This window comes from Martes martes (genome assembly GCF_963455335.1).
Source record: "Martes martes genome assembly, chromosome: 17".
Taxonomy (NCBI): Eukaryota; Metazoa; Chordata; class Mammalia; order Carnivora; family Mustelidae; genus Martes; species Martes martes.
Window position 1 is genome coordinate 12249082 of NC_137905.1, and position 19093 is coordinate 12268174.

General features: G+C 46.7%; 1 protein-coding gene across 6 annotated transcripts in view; it reads right to left on the reverse strand.

The window, feature by feature from the left end:
* Positions 1 to 19093, reverse strand: part of ZNRF1 (zinc and ring finger 1) — a 97355-nt gene that overhangs the window by 13583 nt on the left and 64679 nt on the right. For all 6 annotated transcript variants that reach the window (XM_080827728.1, XM_080827732.1, XM_080827733.1 and 3 more), the window contains exon 2: positions 801 to 896. In XM_080827728.1, coding sequence (XP_080683854.1) covers positions 801 to 896 — 96 coding nt within the window. The remainder of the gene's footprint in view (positions 1 to 800; positions 897 to 19093) is intronic.

Genomic DNA, 19093 nt, shown 5'->3' on the forward strand with positions numbered 1-19093 from the left:
GAGGGGTTCACATCTTTGAGGGTGACTGTCTCAATCAATGGCCGCTGTAACTTCCTGACCACTGACCATGTGCCAGGTTCTGAAAGTTTTGAGGTGTAAATATCTTACTTCATTTGGACAGAAAACCTAAGAGCCAGGTTATGACAGTCCCATTTCGTGGACAGAAAACCAAGGCTCTGTTATGCTGAGCAGCTTGTGTAAGACTGTACAGTCTGGAAGTGATGGAGGCAGACTTTGAATTCAGATCGGCTGGGTCCCAAATCTTGACCCACAGCATACCAGGCCCATGCGGATACTTCCTTCATCCGCAGAGGTACCGTGTTTCACGGGACGGCCTGGCCTGGTGAGTCTACCCCTGTTGCACTCACTGCTCAGCTCTGAGGCAGCCTCCAAGGTAGGAAGCAGTGTGGCCTTGGTGGACTGACTAGGTGGCAGGTTAGCATTTTTATTCCCTGAAGGGTGTCCGCTCGCTGAAGCTATCGTGCTGTGCACACCAGCCGCACCGAAGCCTCCTCCCCCAAGGAGGGGGTGTTCTCCCCAGGCCCCCTGATGGTAGGTGCATAAATGGGCAAAGGCCTAACTGAGCAAACCGAGAGCCTGTCCAGGGCCGCAGGCCTGACCCCTGGGCCTTCCTTGCTGTTCTGCTCTGCTTCCTTCCCAGCTGCTGCACCAAGATCCCTTGAACAGTCAGTTCCTCAACACCACGCAGGCGCTCCCGCCGGAGAACGGGGTGACAACGCTGCCTGGAGCCGCACCAACTCAAGACCCTCCCTCAGAAGGTCCCCCCACCAAATCCTTACCATTGTAGGAGAGGCGAGGTTTGCTCAGACACATTATAAAGTGCATTTCCATCTCATCAGAAGCCACAGACTTGGAACAAATGGGGCACTTGAAACCTGCAAGAGAGGAGAACAGTATGAAACACTTCCTCCAAGCCAAGCACACCCACAACCAACACAGAGGCCCCAAGACAGCTATGGCCAGGGGGTTCAGGGCCAACGTGGAGGATTACAATCTAGATAGACCCTAGATCCGATCCCTCCTTCGTTCATTCTGTTATTTTATCATAACCTCCCAACTCCCCCTGTCCCGCCAGTGCTGTCCCTGCCAGGCCCCTCGGCCTGGGCTGAAGGCCCGGGCTGGTTTGAGTTTTATTTTCCTTTAGACCCTTTCCCAAGGGGCTCTAGTGGGCAGCAGGGATAGGCAGGGATGCAATCAAGGCAAACAAATCAATAGTCTTGGGGTAACAAAGCGTTTAATAGCCCTCCTCCTCACAGCCCTCAAACCACTGGGCTGGGCACCTGTGGGAGGAAGCGTGACAGCCGTCAGGCCTGACCCCGCCCCCCGAACCAGGTAGCACCTCCGTCCCACCGGGCCTCCCCGTGGCTCAGGCAGCTGTCCTCTGAGAGTGCGGAGCAGCAGGGTGGCCCTCTGGAGCATTCCCAGATGCCATGCGCGCCTTGGCCGTGTGCCACTAAGAGTAACAGCTGTTGCACAAGACCCGGTGAACACAGGGTGGTGTGACCCCGCTGTCCCACCACCACGGGAGTCTGGATTGCTCATACATCCGAGCAGTTCCGTCGGAACTGTACCAGTATTGGAGATTTCTGCTGAGAATCTTCTGAGCTGAACTCAATTAAGTGAACACAGTCCCTCGACTTATTTTTTTTATAAACCTTTTTAAAGATAAACAATTTCCAATTTCCCCCATTTTATTTTTATTGAAATTATTTTCAAATGATCGGTTCTGTTCCATTCTACCAAAAGGATCTAGAATCACTGGAAAGTTATTACTCATTTGTCCACATCAAATTTCACACATTGCAGCTTCTCCCTTTTGTGACCGTAATTCCTACCTGTCCCCAAGCCTGGATTTCCTAGGTCCAATACAGCACATCTAAATCTTGTGAAAATCTGACTATCCTGTTAACTCTCCAAAGCGTTCAATGCCCAGTTTCACTGAATGCTGGTAACATCTATCGGCAACACTTCCTATGAAACAGGTAAGAGGCGGAGGTCACACTTTTCTTCCCAGGGCCTTGCTCACTCTATATGGAGAGCCCTGGACTTTGACAGCTGCAGGTGTAGAGACAGGAAGCAAGCCAGCTCCTGTGTTCCCATGTAGGGCATAAGCACTTTGCTCAAAGTCTTCTCCAAACCCTCCTCTTTTCAGTGACAATGAACTATAGGACGAGACAGAAAATCCAGTGTCCAGTTAACTATGGACAAAGTGGACCTCAGACTCCAGGGCACAGTCCCTATTCCCCTGACCCCCTTCCTCAAAGATCGTGGGCATCCTGTGTCTCAGCTAAAAAGTCTAACAAGTGCTATTAATCCAAGGATCCTGGCCAAGCTTTGAGCAAGGGCTGTACTTTCTGATCTCTGGGCGGGTTATGAATCCATTAATAACAAAACCAGAAGACTGAAAAGAAACATGGTGGGCGGAGGGTCCATCCCCTGTTTTCTGGCAAAACCAGATCTCAGATGTGCCAGGCTGATTTTTTTCTAACCCAGGTCGGAAATCCACAGACCCAGTGTGATACATGCGGTGGACAGTTGAGTAAGGAACTTGAGTCTTGCACAACGAGGATGTCTTCACATCTACCCTAAGTCCCTTTGGAGCATTGGTCGTGCCCGCATGCCCATAAACTAATATTAAGGAACATTCCACAGAATTACCAACCATTGGGAGATTGTCTCTTTTTCTTCAGAGTTCTTTTCGCCTTTTTTTCGGGCTCAAAAGACCAAGGTTTTATGACACCTTAAATGACTACAGGACATTTCTAGTTTCAACTTGTTACACGTAAGCATCCTGTCTGCAGGCTGAGGGCTCAGAGCTGAGAGCACATCAGGTTGGATGTGCCCTGGACCAGCTCCTCCAACACCGGGCCCCGATATAGTCACTGGGAAGTGCTGACGAGAACTGGTGCTACTGAGAGGAGGCCTTATGCCCCGCATTACTTACTTTTCTGATAACCTAGAACAGGTTCATGGTTATCACTATAATAGCATCACTCACCCCCGCGTCCCAACATGACTCCTTGAATGCAGGACAGAGAGTCGAGTTATAGCTAAGGTACTGGGAAGTAGGCCACCCAACGAGAAGGTCTACAAGGAAACGTCATTGGACATTTATGTCCCAGAAAAACAAACCAAGGTGAGACTCCCAGGGTTAGGCCAGTGCCCTCATTGTAAAGAGAAAGAGGCCTTAAAGAAGACTCAGGCTCAAACACTTGAAGGGGCGGGGCTGAGGCGGGTCAGATTTCTTAGCAGGCCATTGAAAGTCCTTTCTATCCAGGAAGAACAAGCCGACTACACGTGATACTGTGATTTACAGTAAGAACTATGTATTTGGTCTTCGTCCCCTTCCTGGCACAGAGTTCCTAACACCCTGGGAATTTCCTAACATAATAAGACCAGTAGTATTTGGTCTTTTGTCACGGGTTCCCGAATAGCTCCAGAGCTATAATGTGAAAGGAACCTCTTGTTGTTACTCATAACAAGTCCCTTTCAAAGGCACCAACATTTATGTTAATGAGATGACTCTGGGAAACTTCCTTGGTAAACTAAAGATGGGGGCTAGTTGCAAGGGGAACCAACCAGCTGATTAGAGGATCTGAACTTTTGGTCCTACCCTTCAACCCCTGGGGAGGGGAGGGAGCCAGAGATGGAGTCAGTCACCAATGGCGACTGATTCCATCAATTACGCTTGTGCAATGAAGCCTCCATAGAGCCCCCAGAGGGTGGGGGTCAGACAGCTTCCAGGGCGGTGAATACATGAAGATTCAGGGGGGCTGGCACCCCAGGACAAGATACGGGGGCTCCATGCCTTGTCCCTATGCCTTGTCCTCTGCATCTCTTCCATCTGGCTGTTCCTGAGTTATATCCTTCTATAATAAAGTGGTCATCAAGTAAGTAAAATGTTTCTCTGAGTCCTGTGAGTTGCTCTAGCAAACTAAATGAACTTGAGAAGGGGATCATGGGAACATCTCATTAAGAGCCAGTCAGGCAGAAGCAGAAGTGAAAACCTGAACTTGTGACTGGTGTCTGAAGTGGGGGCCAGTCTCGGGGGACGGAGCCCTTAACCTGTGCGGTCTGATGTTATCTCTGGGGAGACAGGGTTGAAACTGGGTTAACTGCTCAGTGGGAACTGGGAAAACACCTCAGAACAGGGTTTTAAGAAGAGGTGGGTGAGGAAACATTACATCGGGAGAGGAAGCAGCGCCGTGGTAGGAAGAGACCTACATTTTAGCGAAAGCAGGGTTAGTGCCACTTGCGAGACCTTCCTCTGGAATGGGGGGCAGGGTTAAGGATGAAAAAGGAACTCACAGACTATTACGTGAGTGGGAAATGACAAGATGACCTGGGTTTTCCAGCTTCGAGACGTGGTTAAGTAATCTCCACTCCCCGGACCTCCATGTTCTCATCGCAAAGAAAGAGGACTTGGCCTCTCTCTTGCAAGGATCGGATGAGGTAAGAAACCTTCGAGCGCCCGAGGAAGCAGCTAATCAAATGTATCATCAAGCCCGGCAGCATGGAATGAGGAGGGAGGAAGAGGAGGGCTGGGGAAGGGTTTGGGGGGCCAGGAGACGGGGGTCGGGGGTGGCGGAGCAGCAGGGCACAGAGGCCACAGGTCACGCAGAGTGGGCCAGCGGAGCGGGTGGGGAGGGAGCGGCCACATCTGCTTGTCCCACTGACTCCCTCTGAACTTCTGGAGCATCACGCACGGCACTTTCCTAAATCCCATGTGGAACGAGGCTCCCCGTTCAGCCTGTGGCTCCCGCTCTTGCACCGGGTGACCGACAGCAGCTTGCGTGCACTGAGTGGTCCCTGTGAGCAGCCGCTGGGCTATGTGTGTCTCCTCACTTACGGGGTTATGGAGGGGGTCCTGCTGTGAGCTCGACCTCGCAGAGCCGGCACACGGCGCCCAGGAAGCCTCACTGCCAGGCGTGCGCCCTGCTTGCCAAGCTGGGCGACAGGCGGGCTGGTGTAAGGAGGACGGCGTTCTATGGCAAAAGGAACATGAATGCTACACAGACGCTAGGTATTACTAAATAATAACTTCAAATCCTCCACACTGTCCCAGCAGTTTCTTCTGAAGCACGTGGGCCTGGATAATCCCATACACAGAAGCAATAGGCCATTTTTTTTCTCCTGGGCATTGCTGACATGGAGGGACAGAGCTATGCTCTCTACTTGGCGCCGAGCCTGTAACACTGGGGGTTAAGAGGCCGAATTTGCAAATTACCTTTGAAATGGAAAATAAAGGACAAGAGGTAAGGGGGAAAAACTGACGTCCCCACCTTCTTTCCCGAAAGGTCGTCCCATGATCCAGAAGGGTACTACCACTCTGTTGCCCCAAACTTTTCTTGTAAATGTCCAGTCATGATTTAGCATCAACAGCCCTACAGAATGAGAAACATTATGATCCTTATGAGCTATCGGAAGGTTAAAGTACCTAGGAAATTTTGATACCATTTTGGAAAAAAGTTCGAGCCAAATTAAAATCAGCCCATGGACAAAGACAAAGGTTCACAAAGTCACCCAACTGATGAGATTGAGTAAAATTTCAGAAGAGTCCTTCATCAGCGCTCAGGAAGTGTGTGCACGAGATGCTTTCTTTTCCTTCATGAGAAAGCTACAGGTAGAGCCTTTGGGACAGGTGCTCCCTGTCTGCCCCTGAGACCGGACTGCCCACTGCACCCCGGGAGCTGGGAGGCAGGCAGCACGCACACCCAGCCACTCTCCCTCTCCCGATCTTATTTTTCTGTCAGAGGCAGCGTCCTGCACATGTTGGGTCTTTAATTTGAACGGAATGAAGGGCCGGTTTCACTCACTGCCCCGAGCTTGCTGGCCAAGTCTGACGGTGGTTCCTCTAAGTCGTCATCTGCTCCCACCAGGCTGTGGCAGAGGCATGGAAGTTACACGGTTCCTAGCCTTTCTCTGCCAACCTCTCAAAACGAGGAAGGGACGAATGGCAGGGCACGAAGAGGAATTTGTCTGTAACCTGCCGATTCTGCTCAGGATGGACTCTACCAAACAGACGCTGCCACAGGAATCCTCTACCGCAAATGAGGGGAGCCTTTCTGATGGGGACCTCACTTCTGCTCTTTCTCGTCATCAGAGCCGCTCAAAATTATACAGCCAGAACAGCCCACGAGTATGTGATCAGCCAGAGCCCAGCTGCTTCCTGTCTTTCAACAGCAGATTGCGTAAACGGGGGAATCCTCAGCTGGGCTACAAACCAGAGCGCCAGGGAGAAGACAAACCTCCACCCAGTGCAGGGCCTGGACCCCTGTAGCCACAAGGGCAGCATAAGCCCCCTGCTAGATGAACCCGCAGAGACCCCGGGAACGCGCACACAGTCATGTATGGTAAGCCTCTGCCTGCACCCGGGTCCTTCCAGGACTGACAAGGCAACTGAGGAGGGACAGGAGCAACTGGCTCAGGTCGCCGCCCTCTCAGTCCTCCGCAACATCCATCTTGTGATGTAAATCAGTTTTTCTCAGTTCCCAAAACTGCAACCTTCTCCTTTAAGACCTGATTTCTCGGGCGGGACGTGTGCTCCGCATGTTGCCCCAGTTCCCTCCCTGACCCTCCCTCCTAGGCTGATGCGCTATTTTAACGCTGCCCCAGTTCTGCCTGTCTCTGGGATCACCTAAAGGGAGAAGAATCTGAAGAAGCAACCAGGGAAAAGGAAGCCAGGCCGTCCAGGCTGGGCCTTCTGTCTCGGGGAAGGGGGGCTGATGTACATTCCCCTCACCCCACCCTCAACACCTTGTCCCCACGGTTCAGTTCCTAGTTTCCAGCCTGGATCTTTCCTCTCACATCCTGTGGGGCTTGTCTGTGAAATGGGACTTGACCAAATGATTTGCTAAAATGGGATTAAAAAAAAGATTTTATTTATTTATTTGAGAGAGAAAGAGAGACAGACAAAGAACATGCACAAGTAGGGGGAACACCAGAGGGCGGGGGGAAAAGCAGACTTCCCCCTGCAGGGCGGGGAGCCCAATAACTCGGGGTTCTACCCCAGGACCCTGGGATCACGACTTGAGCTGAAGGCAGACGCTTAACTGACTAAGGCACCCGGGTGCCCCTGTAAAATGGGATTACAGGAAAAAGATCAAGGGGTAACATGAATGACTTTCTTTGACATTTCTAACTGCCGAAGAGACATGTCCCCAAGAGCAGAGGCTGCGGATATCACATTCTTCACACATACTTTCCCACACAACCTCTGAGACATAACTGGACACCAAGGCACAATTTATGAGTTGGTAAGGCATGCCTGCCTGAAGAACATTCTGGACTAGGAAAAGGCCCAGCAGTTCTGACCTGCTTCTTTTAACAACACCTCTCTTTCGGACTTGCCTTCCGCAGTTCCATTCCAGGGACTGAGGCTTACCTGTTGCCTCAGGAGCCAAGAGAATTCTCGTAAGTGGCTATTAGAGGACACAGCCACACTGACGCCTAGAACCAGTTTAACGTGTGTGTGCGTGTGTGTGTGCATGTGTGTGTATTTTGACATGTCTGTTGTGATGGTTAACGCTATGTGTCAACTTGGCTGCATCATGGGGTGCCCAAATATCTGCTTAAACATTATTCCTAGGTGTGTCTGTGAGGGTGTTCCTGGATGAAATTAACATTTGAATTGGTAGACTCAATAAAGCTGACGGCCTACCCCCAGGTTGGCGGGCATCATCCAATCCATTGGATGATGGAGAATAAAAGATGGAGAAAAAGAGGCTCTGAGTTGTCTGCCTGGCTGATCTGGGACACTGGTCTTCTGTCGTCAGACCGGGATATACAATATTGGTTCTCCTGGTTCTCCGGCCTTCAGACTCAAACTGGAACTAACTCCAGAAAGCATTCCTGGATCTTGAGCTTGCAGATGACAGGACATGGAATTTCTTAGTTTCCATAACTGCATGAGCCAATTCCTTACAATAAATCACTTTCTCTCTCTTTCCCTTTCTCCTTCCCCCCACCACTGGCTCTGCTTCTCTGGAGAACCCCAAGGCATCTATTTACTCAATTGCCAAACAGTAAAATTTAAAATACTGGCAACAGTGTAGAGCAACTAGAGCTCTCAGGGATTGTTGGCAGGATCCGCTCTGGGAAGCAGTCTGGGAGTTCTTTATACATGTTCTTTATACATATACGTGGCCTGACCTAAACAACTCATTTACATAATTACCCAAAAGAAATGAAGACCTCTGTCTACAAATAGATGTTTGTAAGAATTTGCATCACAGCTTTATTCATGACAAGCAAAAACTGGAAATAACTCAACTGTCCATCAACGGAACGGGTACACAAACCGTGGCTGGATGGAATACAACGGAACACCACTCGGCTATACAAAGCAAGGACTACTGGTACATGCAACCACATGGACGGATATGAAAAATATGCTGAGGAAGAACACAAAAGAGCACATATTATGATTCCAGATGTATGAAGTTTTACAACAGGGAAAATTCTGTAGTGGAAAAAATCAGAACACTGTCCGTCTCTAGGAGATAGCAGTTTGGGCAGAAATGAACTGAACGGGGGATGAGAGCCCATTTGGGGGTGATGAAATGTTCTATATCATGAAGAGGGTTTGGGTTACACATACGCATGTGTAAGAATTCAATGAATTCAAATTTCAAGGAATGTACAGTTAAGATTTGAAATTTCATTGTTTGTATATATTTTACTTCAACCAGAAAAAAAATTAAGCAAATATTGAACTGTAGTTAATGATACACATGCTGAAGCATTTAGAGCAACATGTACTGACATGTGCATTGAAATGAAATGCATCAAAAAATGATGTATAAGTTAAATTTCTTTCCACTTTCCTGTATGTTTGAAATTTTCATCATATGTCACCAAAAAAGTAGCAAGCAGTGAGGGTATGGGTGTGTGTGTGTGTGTGCGTGTGCACGCGCATGCACACACTAATTTAGCTATAGTAGTCAAGGAAGGCCCCTCCGATGGGGAGACAGGTACCAGAGAACTTGGTGTGTTAGGACAGTGATGGTCAAGTTCACAAGCACAATAAGTACCAGGAGTGGCAGGTGACAGTGGGGACATGCTCTCCTACAAATTTCAATCATAAATTGCAGGATCTTATGGTTTCAGGTCTTATACTAATGTCTTTAATCCATTCTGAGTTGATTTTTGTGTATGGTGTAAGGAATCCAGTTTCATTCTTTTGCATGTGGATAACCAATTTTCCTAACACCACTGAACAGACTACCCTTTCCCCATTGTGTGTTCTCCGTGCTTTGTAAAAAATTAATTAACCGTATATGCACAGGTTTATTTTTGGCCTCTATTCTGTTTCATTGGTCTATGTGTCTGTTTTTATGCCAATACCATACTGTTTTGATTACAATAGCTTAGCAACATAGTTTGAAATCAGGAAGTGTGACGCCTCTAGCTTTATTCTTCTTTCTCAAGATTGCTTTGGCTATTCAGGATCTTTTGTGGCTTCATACACATTTTAGGATTGTTCTCCCTAATTTTTGTGAAAAATCCTACTGGAATTTTTTTTTAATTTTTTAATTTTTTAATAAACATATAATGTATTTTTATCCCCAGGGGTACAGTTCTACTGGAATTTTGATATGGATTGCACTGAATATGAAGCTCCCATTTTAACATACACTCTTTCAATCGATAAACATGGGGTATCTTTTTATTTGTCTTCTTCAGTTTGTTTCGTCAGCGTCTTAGAGCTTTTGGTGTACAAATCTTTTACCTCCTTGGTTAAATTTATTCCTAAGTACTTGTTCTTGATGCTATTGTAAATGGAATAGTTTTCTTAATTTTTTTTCTGGATATGTCACTGACTACTGAATTTGTTTATTAGGTAAAACAATTTTTTGGTGGAGGCTTTAGGGTTTTCTATACAATTTTACATCATCTGATACTTTACTTTTTCCTTTCCAATTTGGATGACTTTTATTTCTTTTTCTTGCCTAATTGCTCTGGCTAAGACTTCTAATTCTATGCTGAATAAAAGTCTACCTGAGTATAGGATCATTAAGTTGTTTTCCTTTTTTTCCCCCTCAACGGTCTACAGATAAAATTCTGTAATATTCTGGCTTTTTGGTGTTGCAAATAGAAAATTTGATACCAGTGTGGTTCTTTTCCCCTTGTAAATAATATGTTCCTTTGGACTGAAAGCTTGAGAGATTTTTCCTTTCATCCTTAGGGTTCAGATATTTTACCAGGATATGCTTAGATGTGTCTTAGTTACTCCCCTCATGGTAAGGCATGAGGGCTGTCCACCAAGTATTTCTAGTGTTCCTCCCTCTAGCTATATATTATAGTAGGATTGCACTTGCCTACCCCCTTTGAAGTTAAAGGTGAGGTTGTGATTTGCTATGGCTAGGGAAATGTGAGTAGAAGTAATCTATGCACTGCCAAGCAGACTTTAAGCACTAGCTCATGGTTTACCACAGCCCTGTGCGGCAGCCCACCACCTCAGGTTCCTAAATAACAATGAGCAGACCACTACTCCATGCACCTCTTCCCCCACCCCCGCCCCCCTGCCACAGCCATGACCTGTACTGGATACTGCAGTGTGGGGAAAAAGTGAATTTGTTGAGTTTAAACTACTGAGTTTATTTGTTATTACATTATCGACCTAGTTCTAGCCTATCCTGACCAATACATTCTTCCTCTACATTCTTCTCCTTCCATTATTCCTATTACTTGTATGTCAAATGTCTTGTACATCTTCCAGGTGTCTTATCATCTCCAATCTCCACCTTCGTAACTTCTGTGTCTTAGCATTTTCTCGGGAGCTCAGCCTTTCTAACTCCTGGGCCATGGCTGCCTGCCCCACTGCTTGGCTCGAAGAGGGAAAGAGCTGGCACGTAAGTCAAAAAGAGGAGACATGCATTCCAGCCACTATCTTCCCAGAATCCTCTCCGTCTGGATATTTATATTTTGCTTTTTAAATATACATCCTTCCTTGCATCAGCAACAATCCACATACTTATCATTTTCAATGTCTATGTATTCTATAGTGATAATATATTGTGCTTAGCTTTTTTTCTTCTGTGGGTGTCTGAATTTCCAACTTTTACCTACTATAAAGATTCTCTCAGTAGTGATCTCCATTCTCTATTCCGAGCACAGTATATTCTACCCCCAACGTGTTTTTGCTGTTTCTGGACTCTGGGCTGACTGGTTTGGAGGAAAGAAAATCCTATCAGGAGTCAGAAGAAGGAGGCTCTCCCTGGCACTAGCCAGGTGGCCTTGTGCAAGCTACTTAGCAATATTTGTACAGTGCCCAGTTTGTTTTAAAGTTCAACCAAAGATGGATGTATGAGTGTTCTGTGTGGAGAAAAAGACATGTGGAACGTGGGGTGGCCATTTTACTAGGCTGCACTCAGTACAGTTCCAATATACTGAGGCTAACTGTTAGATCTCCCTATTTCATTTCTTTGCCTGTTCTTCAGGCAAAGAAATATTTTGTGGATCCTAAGATGCCATCAATTTAAAGAGACACCATTATAAAGCTTTAAGAGAGGAAAACGAAACAAAACAAAACTCTGCTCATTATAAGATATATATATGTATATATGATACATCCTGATTTTTGAGTTGCTAAATCATAATCAAATTAGAATCAGTGGCTATATGAGAAATACATATATGGATATTTAAAAATACATATAGACCAATCCCAACCATATACCCAATACATTTATTTATTCCTGTTCGTTTACTGCAGATGAGAACAGGTTCAGTGACGGTATCTACAGAGGGCACAAAGCAAAGACCTGCAGGGTGTGCACGTGGATCCGTGCCTGATGACATCAGACCCACCCGGGTGCTACAGCAACTCTCAGCAGGGGGAGCCCAGCAGCAGCCAAGTGAAGAAGAGGAAAGGCATTCGCCAGAACAGGAGCTATGGCGACTCATCGGTTCTCTTTCCTTTGACACTACAACTCATTTCTTCCAGAGACAGGCCCTAGGACTGTTGAAGAGGGAGTGATGGCGACATGATGGTCTGAACACCCAAGACTGAGCAAGTGTGAATATGGAAAAGGCAAAAGCCCAAGAGTGAGTGTGATCAAGGCCAGGGGAGATGAATGTCAAATATAACCCCTTGTCACCTGGCTAGCATCCTCAGGCAAGCTTAGGGACATGTAATCATGATGCAGAAAATGTGTATGTGGACTCCAGATGAACATTTGGCTTTCATTTTAGAGATGTCTTATTTGAAGGACGGACCATCTGTTACAAGAGTAATAATATCTAAGGAGTCAAGCCAGAATTTCTTTAAATTCTTAGATTATTAGTGATCACCAAAAGCTAGGCAATGGGATAGACAGGTCTGGTCAGGAAATGCCTAGTTACTTAGCTGAATACCATGCTTTCCTCTCAATGGCTGCCCCACCTTCATTCCAATCCCTAACACACCACATGCCTCCAATGGCCCTTGGACCCAACACCCATAGCTACCACTCAGGTGGGCTTTCCAGTGTTTGGGCAACGCCAGAGAACACTCTTAGGAGTGCGCAGAAATCCTCTGCCTTTTCTTCACAGATTCAATAGCAAAGAGTGGGGCCATGGGACCTCAAAAAAGACAAAGGAAACAATAAAATCTGGTGTCTAGGCAAAGAAGGGCAGTTAACACCTGAAGAGATTTGTGGACTGATTAGCAATAGAAGGGAGCCTCACTTCTCCCAGTCACAGAGGGGGACACTGTCTGAGTAGGACACCAGCCAAGCAGGTCTAGTTCTGTTCACAGCAGGTGCCAGCAGCCAGGACTGGGCTTGGAACGACCCTGTTGCTGGCCTGTTTCGCTACTGAATATATTCTTTTTCAAATCCTGGGGCCTTGATTGATTTGTTTAAAAATATCAACTTTTAATGAACTTTGCTTTTTTTTTTTTTTAAGTTTTTGGAGGTAGAATTCGAGGGAAAAAGGAGAGTTATGGAAGGGAAAGGACAAAGAAGGAAAGTTTCACACAAAATCTATAGAAGATCAATAGTTTATTTTTGAGCTCCTGAAGGCATCGTCTACCCCAGCGTCCATGTGGCTGATAGGAATTTCACTGACAAGAAGGAAAATACTTGAACATACAACTATATAACGTTCAACCAGAATCCGACTCACCAGGCAAATGGACATGACACTCACATCTAAGTGATTGCTTATACTGAAAAACACCATTTGCCTGGCACTACTGATGCTGACAACCCTGGCCTTCATGTCCCTGAAGGTCTGCTGGAAAGTTCCTCACGGCTCTCCATGTAACGTCGGGATGCAGCACACGTGCCACTGTATTCCTGTCCTAACAATTAGCAGCTCCGGCTTGGGCACTACTGAAGGCTGAGTGTGGCTATTTGGCAGAATGAATGCTGGCTGGCTTCTTGCCTGGGTCTAGACCTGGCCTCCGCCCAGCAGGGCACCCTCTGCTCAGCTGTACCTCCAACACCGAAGTAGATGGAAACAGGAACTCAGAGGACACAGTCCTGTAGGCCACAACTGTGCTTTGAAATGGCATCTAAAGAGGACGAGGCCAGAAGAATAGAATGGGGTTATTTTTGAAAGCCTAACAGCAGTAGAACAATCAATCTTATCAAAGGGAACTCAAAGGGTAAGAGAAGGCCTTCATGCCTCAGTCCTTGCTTTTTTGTCATCCACGGCCGTGAGTACCACAGAGGAGATGGAAAGACCCTAGAGAGCTAGGAGGTACTGACCAACCGATGAGTTAAAAAAGGATTCCCCAGAGACCCTCCAGACACAAAGCACGAGCTAGAAGGATCGTCAATTCTAAGCTCCCTAAAATAGCGTATGACCCCTATCAAGACGCATAAAGTGTGCTACTGGACTGGTTTTCTTCATCTCTGGTTTAGATTGCTTTGAGGCTGGTAGACTAAAATGGTAGATGGAGAGAGGACAGCAAGGGGAAAGATGCCAACGTGGCAGCAGGAACACGGCCATACCTTACAAATCCTTACTCACAGTACTAGGGTCCAAGGGGAAGAAAGTCAGGGGTCTCGTCATGGTAAGTAACCTGGCTGGCAAGCAAAAAGCCTGTGATATGATGTAACATGTAAAATCAACTGCATGTCAGCAGATGAAATATTAAGCCGGCAAGCTGACCCTGTACTGCCCCTTACATATGTTTATGAAATGGGAGGGCCACTTAAAATGGTAACTCCTCCTTCACGCTGACATCTTTGCCTTGATGACTTTTCTGCAGATTCTGACAACCCCTCATTTCACGTCAGTACATCAACTTCCCCAAATACTGGCATCAGATACCTAAATATTGATAAATATCACTTAATGAAATCTGTGGAAGGTAAGAGTATCCAAAACATAAGCAACCGAACAGAATGGAACAACCTGGATCTGGACTCAGAATTCGGGCATTCGAGTCACCAGTTACGTAGCCAAGGCCAAGTCACCTAGCCTCCTTTAACTCCCATTTTTTTTTTTTTTTTGGTCTGTAAAACAGGAATAATTTTGTCAGCCTAGCCATTCAATGAAAACATGTGTGTAAAAAGCTATACAAACGCGTGAAAAGCAGAATAATGGTTCCCAAAAGATGTCTACATCCTAATCCCAGATACCGCATACATGACAAGAAGGGCTTCGCAGATGGGATAAATTAAGGATTTTAGAATCGGCGATCATTCCAGACTATCCAGGGGGCCTCAATGTAATCACAAAGGCAGGAGCCTCTAGAAGCTAGAAAAGGCAAGGGAACGGGTTCTATGGGTTCTGCTCTAGAACCTCCAGAAGAGATGCAATTCTGCCAATGCCTTGATTTGAACCCACTCAGACCATTTCAGACTTGAACCTCCAAAAATACAAGAGAGTAAATTTATGTTGTCAAACTTGTGATAAGCTATTGTAGTAGTAATAGGAAACGAATGCGGATTGTTACAGGAGGCATGGTTATTTTCCTAAAGGATCAGATCTTAAAGGGGGGACATAGATGGGGTTCCCTGACTCTACCAAAAATTACTGGAGCAGGATATCCTTTCTTGAGGCACCACTGACAACTGCACAACTATTTGCCACACTCAAGTAGGATGAGCAGCCAAGTCAATCAGCGGGTCTGTCCATTCATTTTTATTCTAGTTATTAAGTGGTAAGGAAACATGGCAAAGGACTGAATATAATTTCTACCCTCAAGGAACTGATGATCTATTAGGGAACAAAAGAAGTGGCAAGGCCACAGAGCTCTTATTCTTTTCATGATTCTTCTAGGCTTAAGTGAGTGTCTACTGAGCATACCTGGTAACGCGGCTTCTTGACCTGAACACTTCTAGAATGGACATCACAGGATCCCTCAACCTCCTAAAATAATATGGTAGGTTCTGTGGCAGGGATGTTTTTTTTCTGGGGAATGGATCCACACACTGTCAAAAGGGTTTGGGTTTATAACCCAAAAGTTAATAACTATTTGTATAATTAGGATTACAGACAGAAGATTACCTGATATTTTGTAGTATTTTGAAAACAGTCCCAACACTTGTGAGTTACCTTTCGTATAGAGAAGACGGACTGCCGACAGAAAAAAGAAAACTGAACCAGGCCCTCTAGGGCTCCGTACCTCAAGATCAGGGTCATTTCACATTGACTAAAGCATACCAGAGGGCCACTTACAACAAGTTCCAGTAAACATAATTTCCCTCTCTACTGAGTCCATGCACACATGCTCATCCTCAGCCTACAGGACACTCTCAGTGCCACCTACACCTTCAGCAACGGCCCCATTTACAATGAGGAGCACCTGCAAAGAACTTACCTACAATGGCTTTCTTCACACTGCCTCTCCTTTTGTTCCCTCTTGAACTACTCCAATCCCCAAAACTGCCACTACCAAGGACCTCCACATGATAGAATCCTAAAGTCAATTATCCAACAATCAGTAGCATTTGAGAAAGGTGTCCCTCCTCCACCTGCCCCCAGCACGTTGTTACACTTGCTTTTTGGTCCCCTATCATGCCCTTTCCTCTGACATCTGGCTAGTTCCCTCTCTCCTCCTTGGACAACCGCTCTACCGGCTACCAATCTCGATCCACCCTCCAGAGCCCAACGTGCTTTATATTCTTCTTAGCATTCACCACTGCAGCACCTGCTATCTGTCACGCCATTTCAATATAAGCTCCTTGAAGGCAGAGTCTTTTTCTTTTACTGCTATGTTCCCAGATCATGGCATCTGATAGGCTCTTGAAACTATCAGTTGGAAGAATGAATATCACATTTCATGGAACTGTGTGAAGAAGGCCCAGCTGTACAACTGGAAAGAGGTAACAAATTAAGGGTACATCAGACTGTATTTGAGTCCATTCCCAGCAGGGGCTAGCTTCTACCACTCAAGGCTCCACCAACCACCAGACCACACTGAGAGCTAAGTAGGATGGTGCAGCATGTATGAGGCAGAAGGTAGTTAAAAACCCGCTGCGGTCATGCTGCTTCCTGCCCAGCCCGTGGTTCTGACACAGGGTGCAGATTGTAATCACATGCCCTCCTGCCCCCCAGCACTACGGTGCGGAGCGGATGTGAAGGGCTCGGCTCGGCTTGCCACCTGGGCAGGACTTGAAAGTCCTGCAGGTGGGAAAGACATCAGCCCTGCCCCCATGCTAAACCAAGTCCAGTTGAGCTAGAAATCCTCTCCGGTGTCTCATTCCGCTGGACCTCTCCACCTACTTCTCCCCACGTGGAAGTGCCTAGAGGAGGTGGAAGAACAGTACCGGTGACCCTTCTACTCCACGCAGGAGCTGCTTAGGGACCCAATGGCCATTTCCTGGATGGTGGGGACTTCTGAATGCTTCAGCAGTCTAAAAGATATATTTCTTTAAAATTAAAGAAAAATTGGGGCGCCTGGGTGGCTCAGCAGGTTAGGCCTCTGCCTTCGGCTCAGGTCATGATCTCAGGGTCCTGGGATCGAGCCCCACATCGGGCTCTCTGCTCAGCAGGGAGCCTGCTTCCTCCCCTCTCTGCCTGCCTCTCTGCCTACTTGTGATCTCTCTCTCTCTGTCAAATAAATAAATAAAATCTTAAAAATAAATGTTTAAAAAAATTAAATAAAATTAAAGAAAACCCTTTTTATTATGGAGTTTTTCAGACAAACAAAAATAGAATAGAATGAGTTCCCAGGTACTCATCATCCAGCTTCAACGATGATCAACTCAGGGTCAATTCTGTCTCATTTTCTCTTGGGATGTCCATGTCTTGGTTTGCCTGGACAATCCTGGTTTAAGCTTGTCCTGGTGTAATTTTTTTTGAAGATTTATTTATTTATTTGAGAGAGAGAGAGAGTGCACATGAGTGGTGGGGAAGGGCAGAGGGAGAACCACCCATGAGATCATGATCTGAGCAGAAACCAAGAGTTGGATGCTTAACTGACTGAACCACCCAGGCTCCTCTCCTTGTGTAATCAAGAGCCCCCTTTTTCAGTCTCAAACATGCCTAGGACTGGACAATAAATTATATGGTCACCTGACCTCTACTCCAACCCACCCCCCACCCCATGCCAGGTTATTTTGAAACAAATTCTAGATGTAAGTCCATCTATAAATAATTCACAATGTGGTAACAAATATTTTAACACAGATCAACACCCATTTAACACTGTTCTCTTCCAACACTCTTGTTGGGGGCTTTCATGTCCCATAGCAGGAGAGCCAAGAAGAGAGTCAGAATTGCCCCCTGGATAGGCTCTGTGCTATGTGGTTCCATGTGGGACCCCCCACACACCCTGTGGGCCGATGGTATGACCCCAGCTCACGGATGGGGCTACCAAGCACATGGAGAAACAAGCTATGTCTTCTGCCTGCCTGACTCCACTGTATGGCCTATACCAAGCTGCTTCTGCACAGGAGGTCTAGGAATAGTCATGGACAAAAGGCTAACGGAACAGACTGTGGCAATGGTGGCTAGTTTTACACGTGGACACAAAAGGAGCAACGTGATTCTGAACAACTCAAAGTGAAGAAACTCAAACTTCAAACTGACCCACGAGAGAATAAAACCCCAACCTTTGTCTCTGGATGGCATCACTACAAGATTCCAGAGCCAGGCTAAAAGCTGGGGCAGTCTAAGTAGTCCACCTTCTTTGTACCTAGGAGAGGCTAGGGAGACAAATCAGACACAGTCATCGCTTTTACGTCCTCAGAAGAAATGATCCCAGAAAGCTTCCTGGTCTGGATATGTTTCCCAGAGGCCAACCAGAAGACAGCGCAGGATGTCCATCCCAGCACGGAGGTGAGTAGCAGTGAGCTCCAGGCAGCCCAGGTGAGGTAGGCAGGAGTTCATGTCGAGCATGGACCCCCGAAGCATGATACAGCAGGGAGCAGCAATGGACTGAACATACACACAGGAGAGAGATGAACACAGTGCCGAGCAAAAAAAAAAAAAGGAAGAAACAAAGGATATGTAGTACCAAGCCATTTACTTAAGTGAAAAACATATGCCCCCGATTAACTAAAATCCAAATGCAAAAACATAAATAAAACATAAATATACACTACACATATGCACACAAAGCAACAATTCACAATACACACCAATAAGGGAATACACCCCAAGCACATGGGCATGTTGGCTATGGAGTGGAATGGAGAACAGGAATAAAAGGGAGTAAATCAATGTACAAATGAGTAAAACCAAGAGAACGGCCTTGCCCAGACCAATGATAAAATGCCACAAACCAAGAAACAGTATTAACTCTGCACCAGAGGGAGACTGGGGAAAAAAAAAAAGCGCACTATTAACAGAAGCCAGCAAACAATCAATACTTGTGAAAAGCTGCCTGGCCTCAATTTTTCTACCGCTTCCTTTCACCCGCCTAGCTAACTGGTTGACAAACGGCCCCCGATGGGGGCCAGGAGAGCAGGGGGACTGACAGAGGAGGCCTCGCTCCTTGTTGCTGCTCGCATGTAGGAAGGGTATGACGAATGGCAGCGCCTGGCCTTCATCCCGCCAGCCCCCACATTTTAGAGGTGAAGGGAGCCGGGGGGTCCAAACACAGTCCCGTTCACTGCAATGCCTCCCCTCACAGAGTGGACCTGGAATTAACGGAGGGTCCTGGAGGCCCCTGTTTCGGGCACGGTGACTC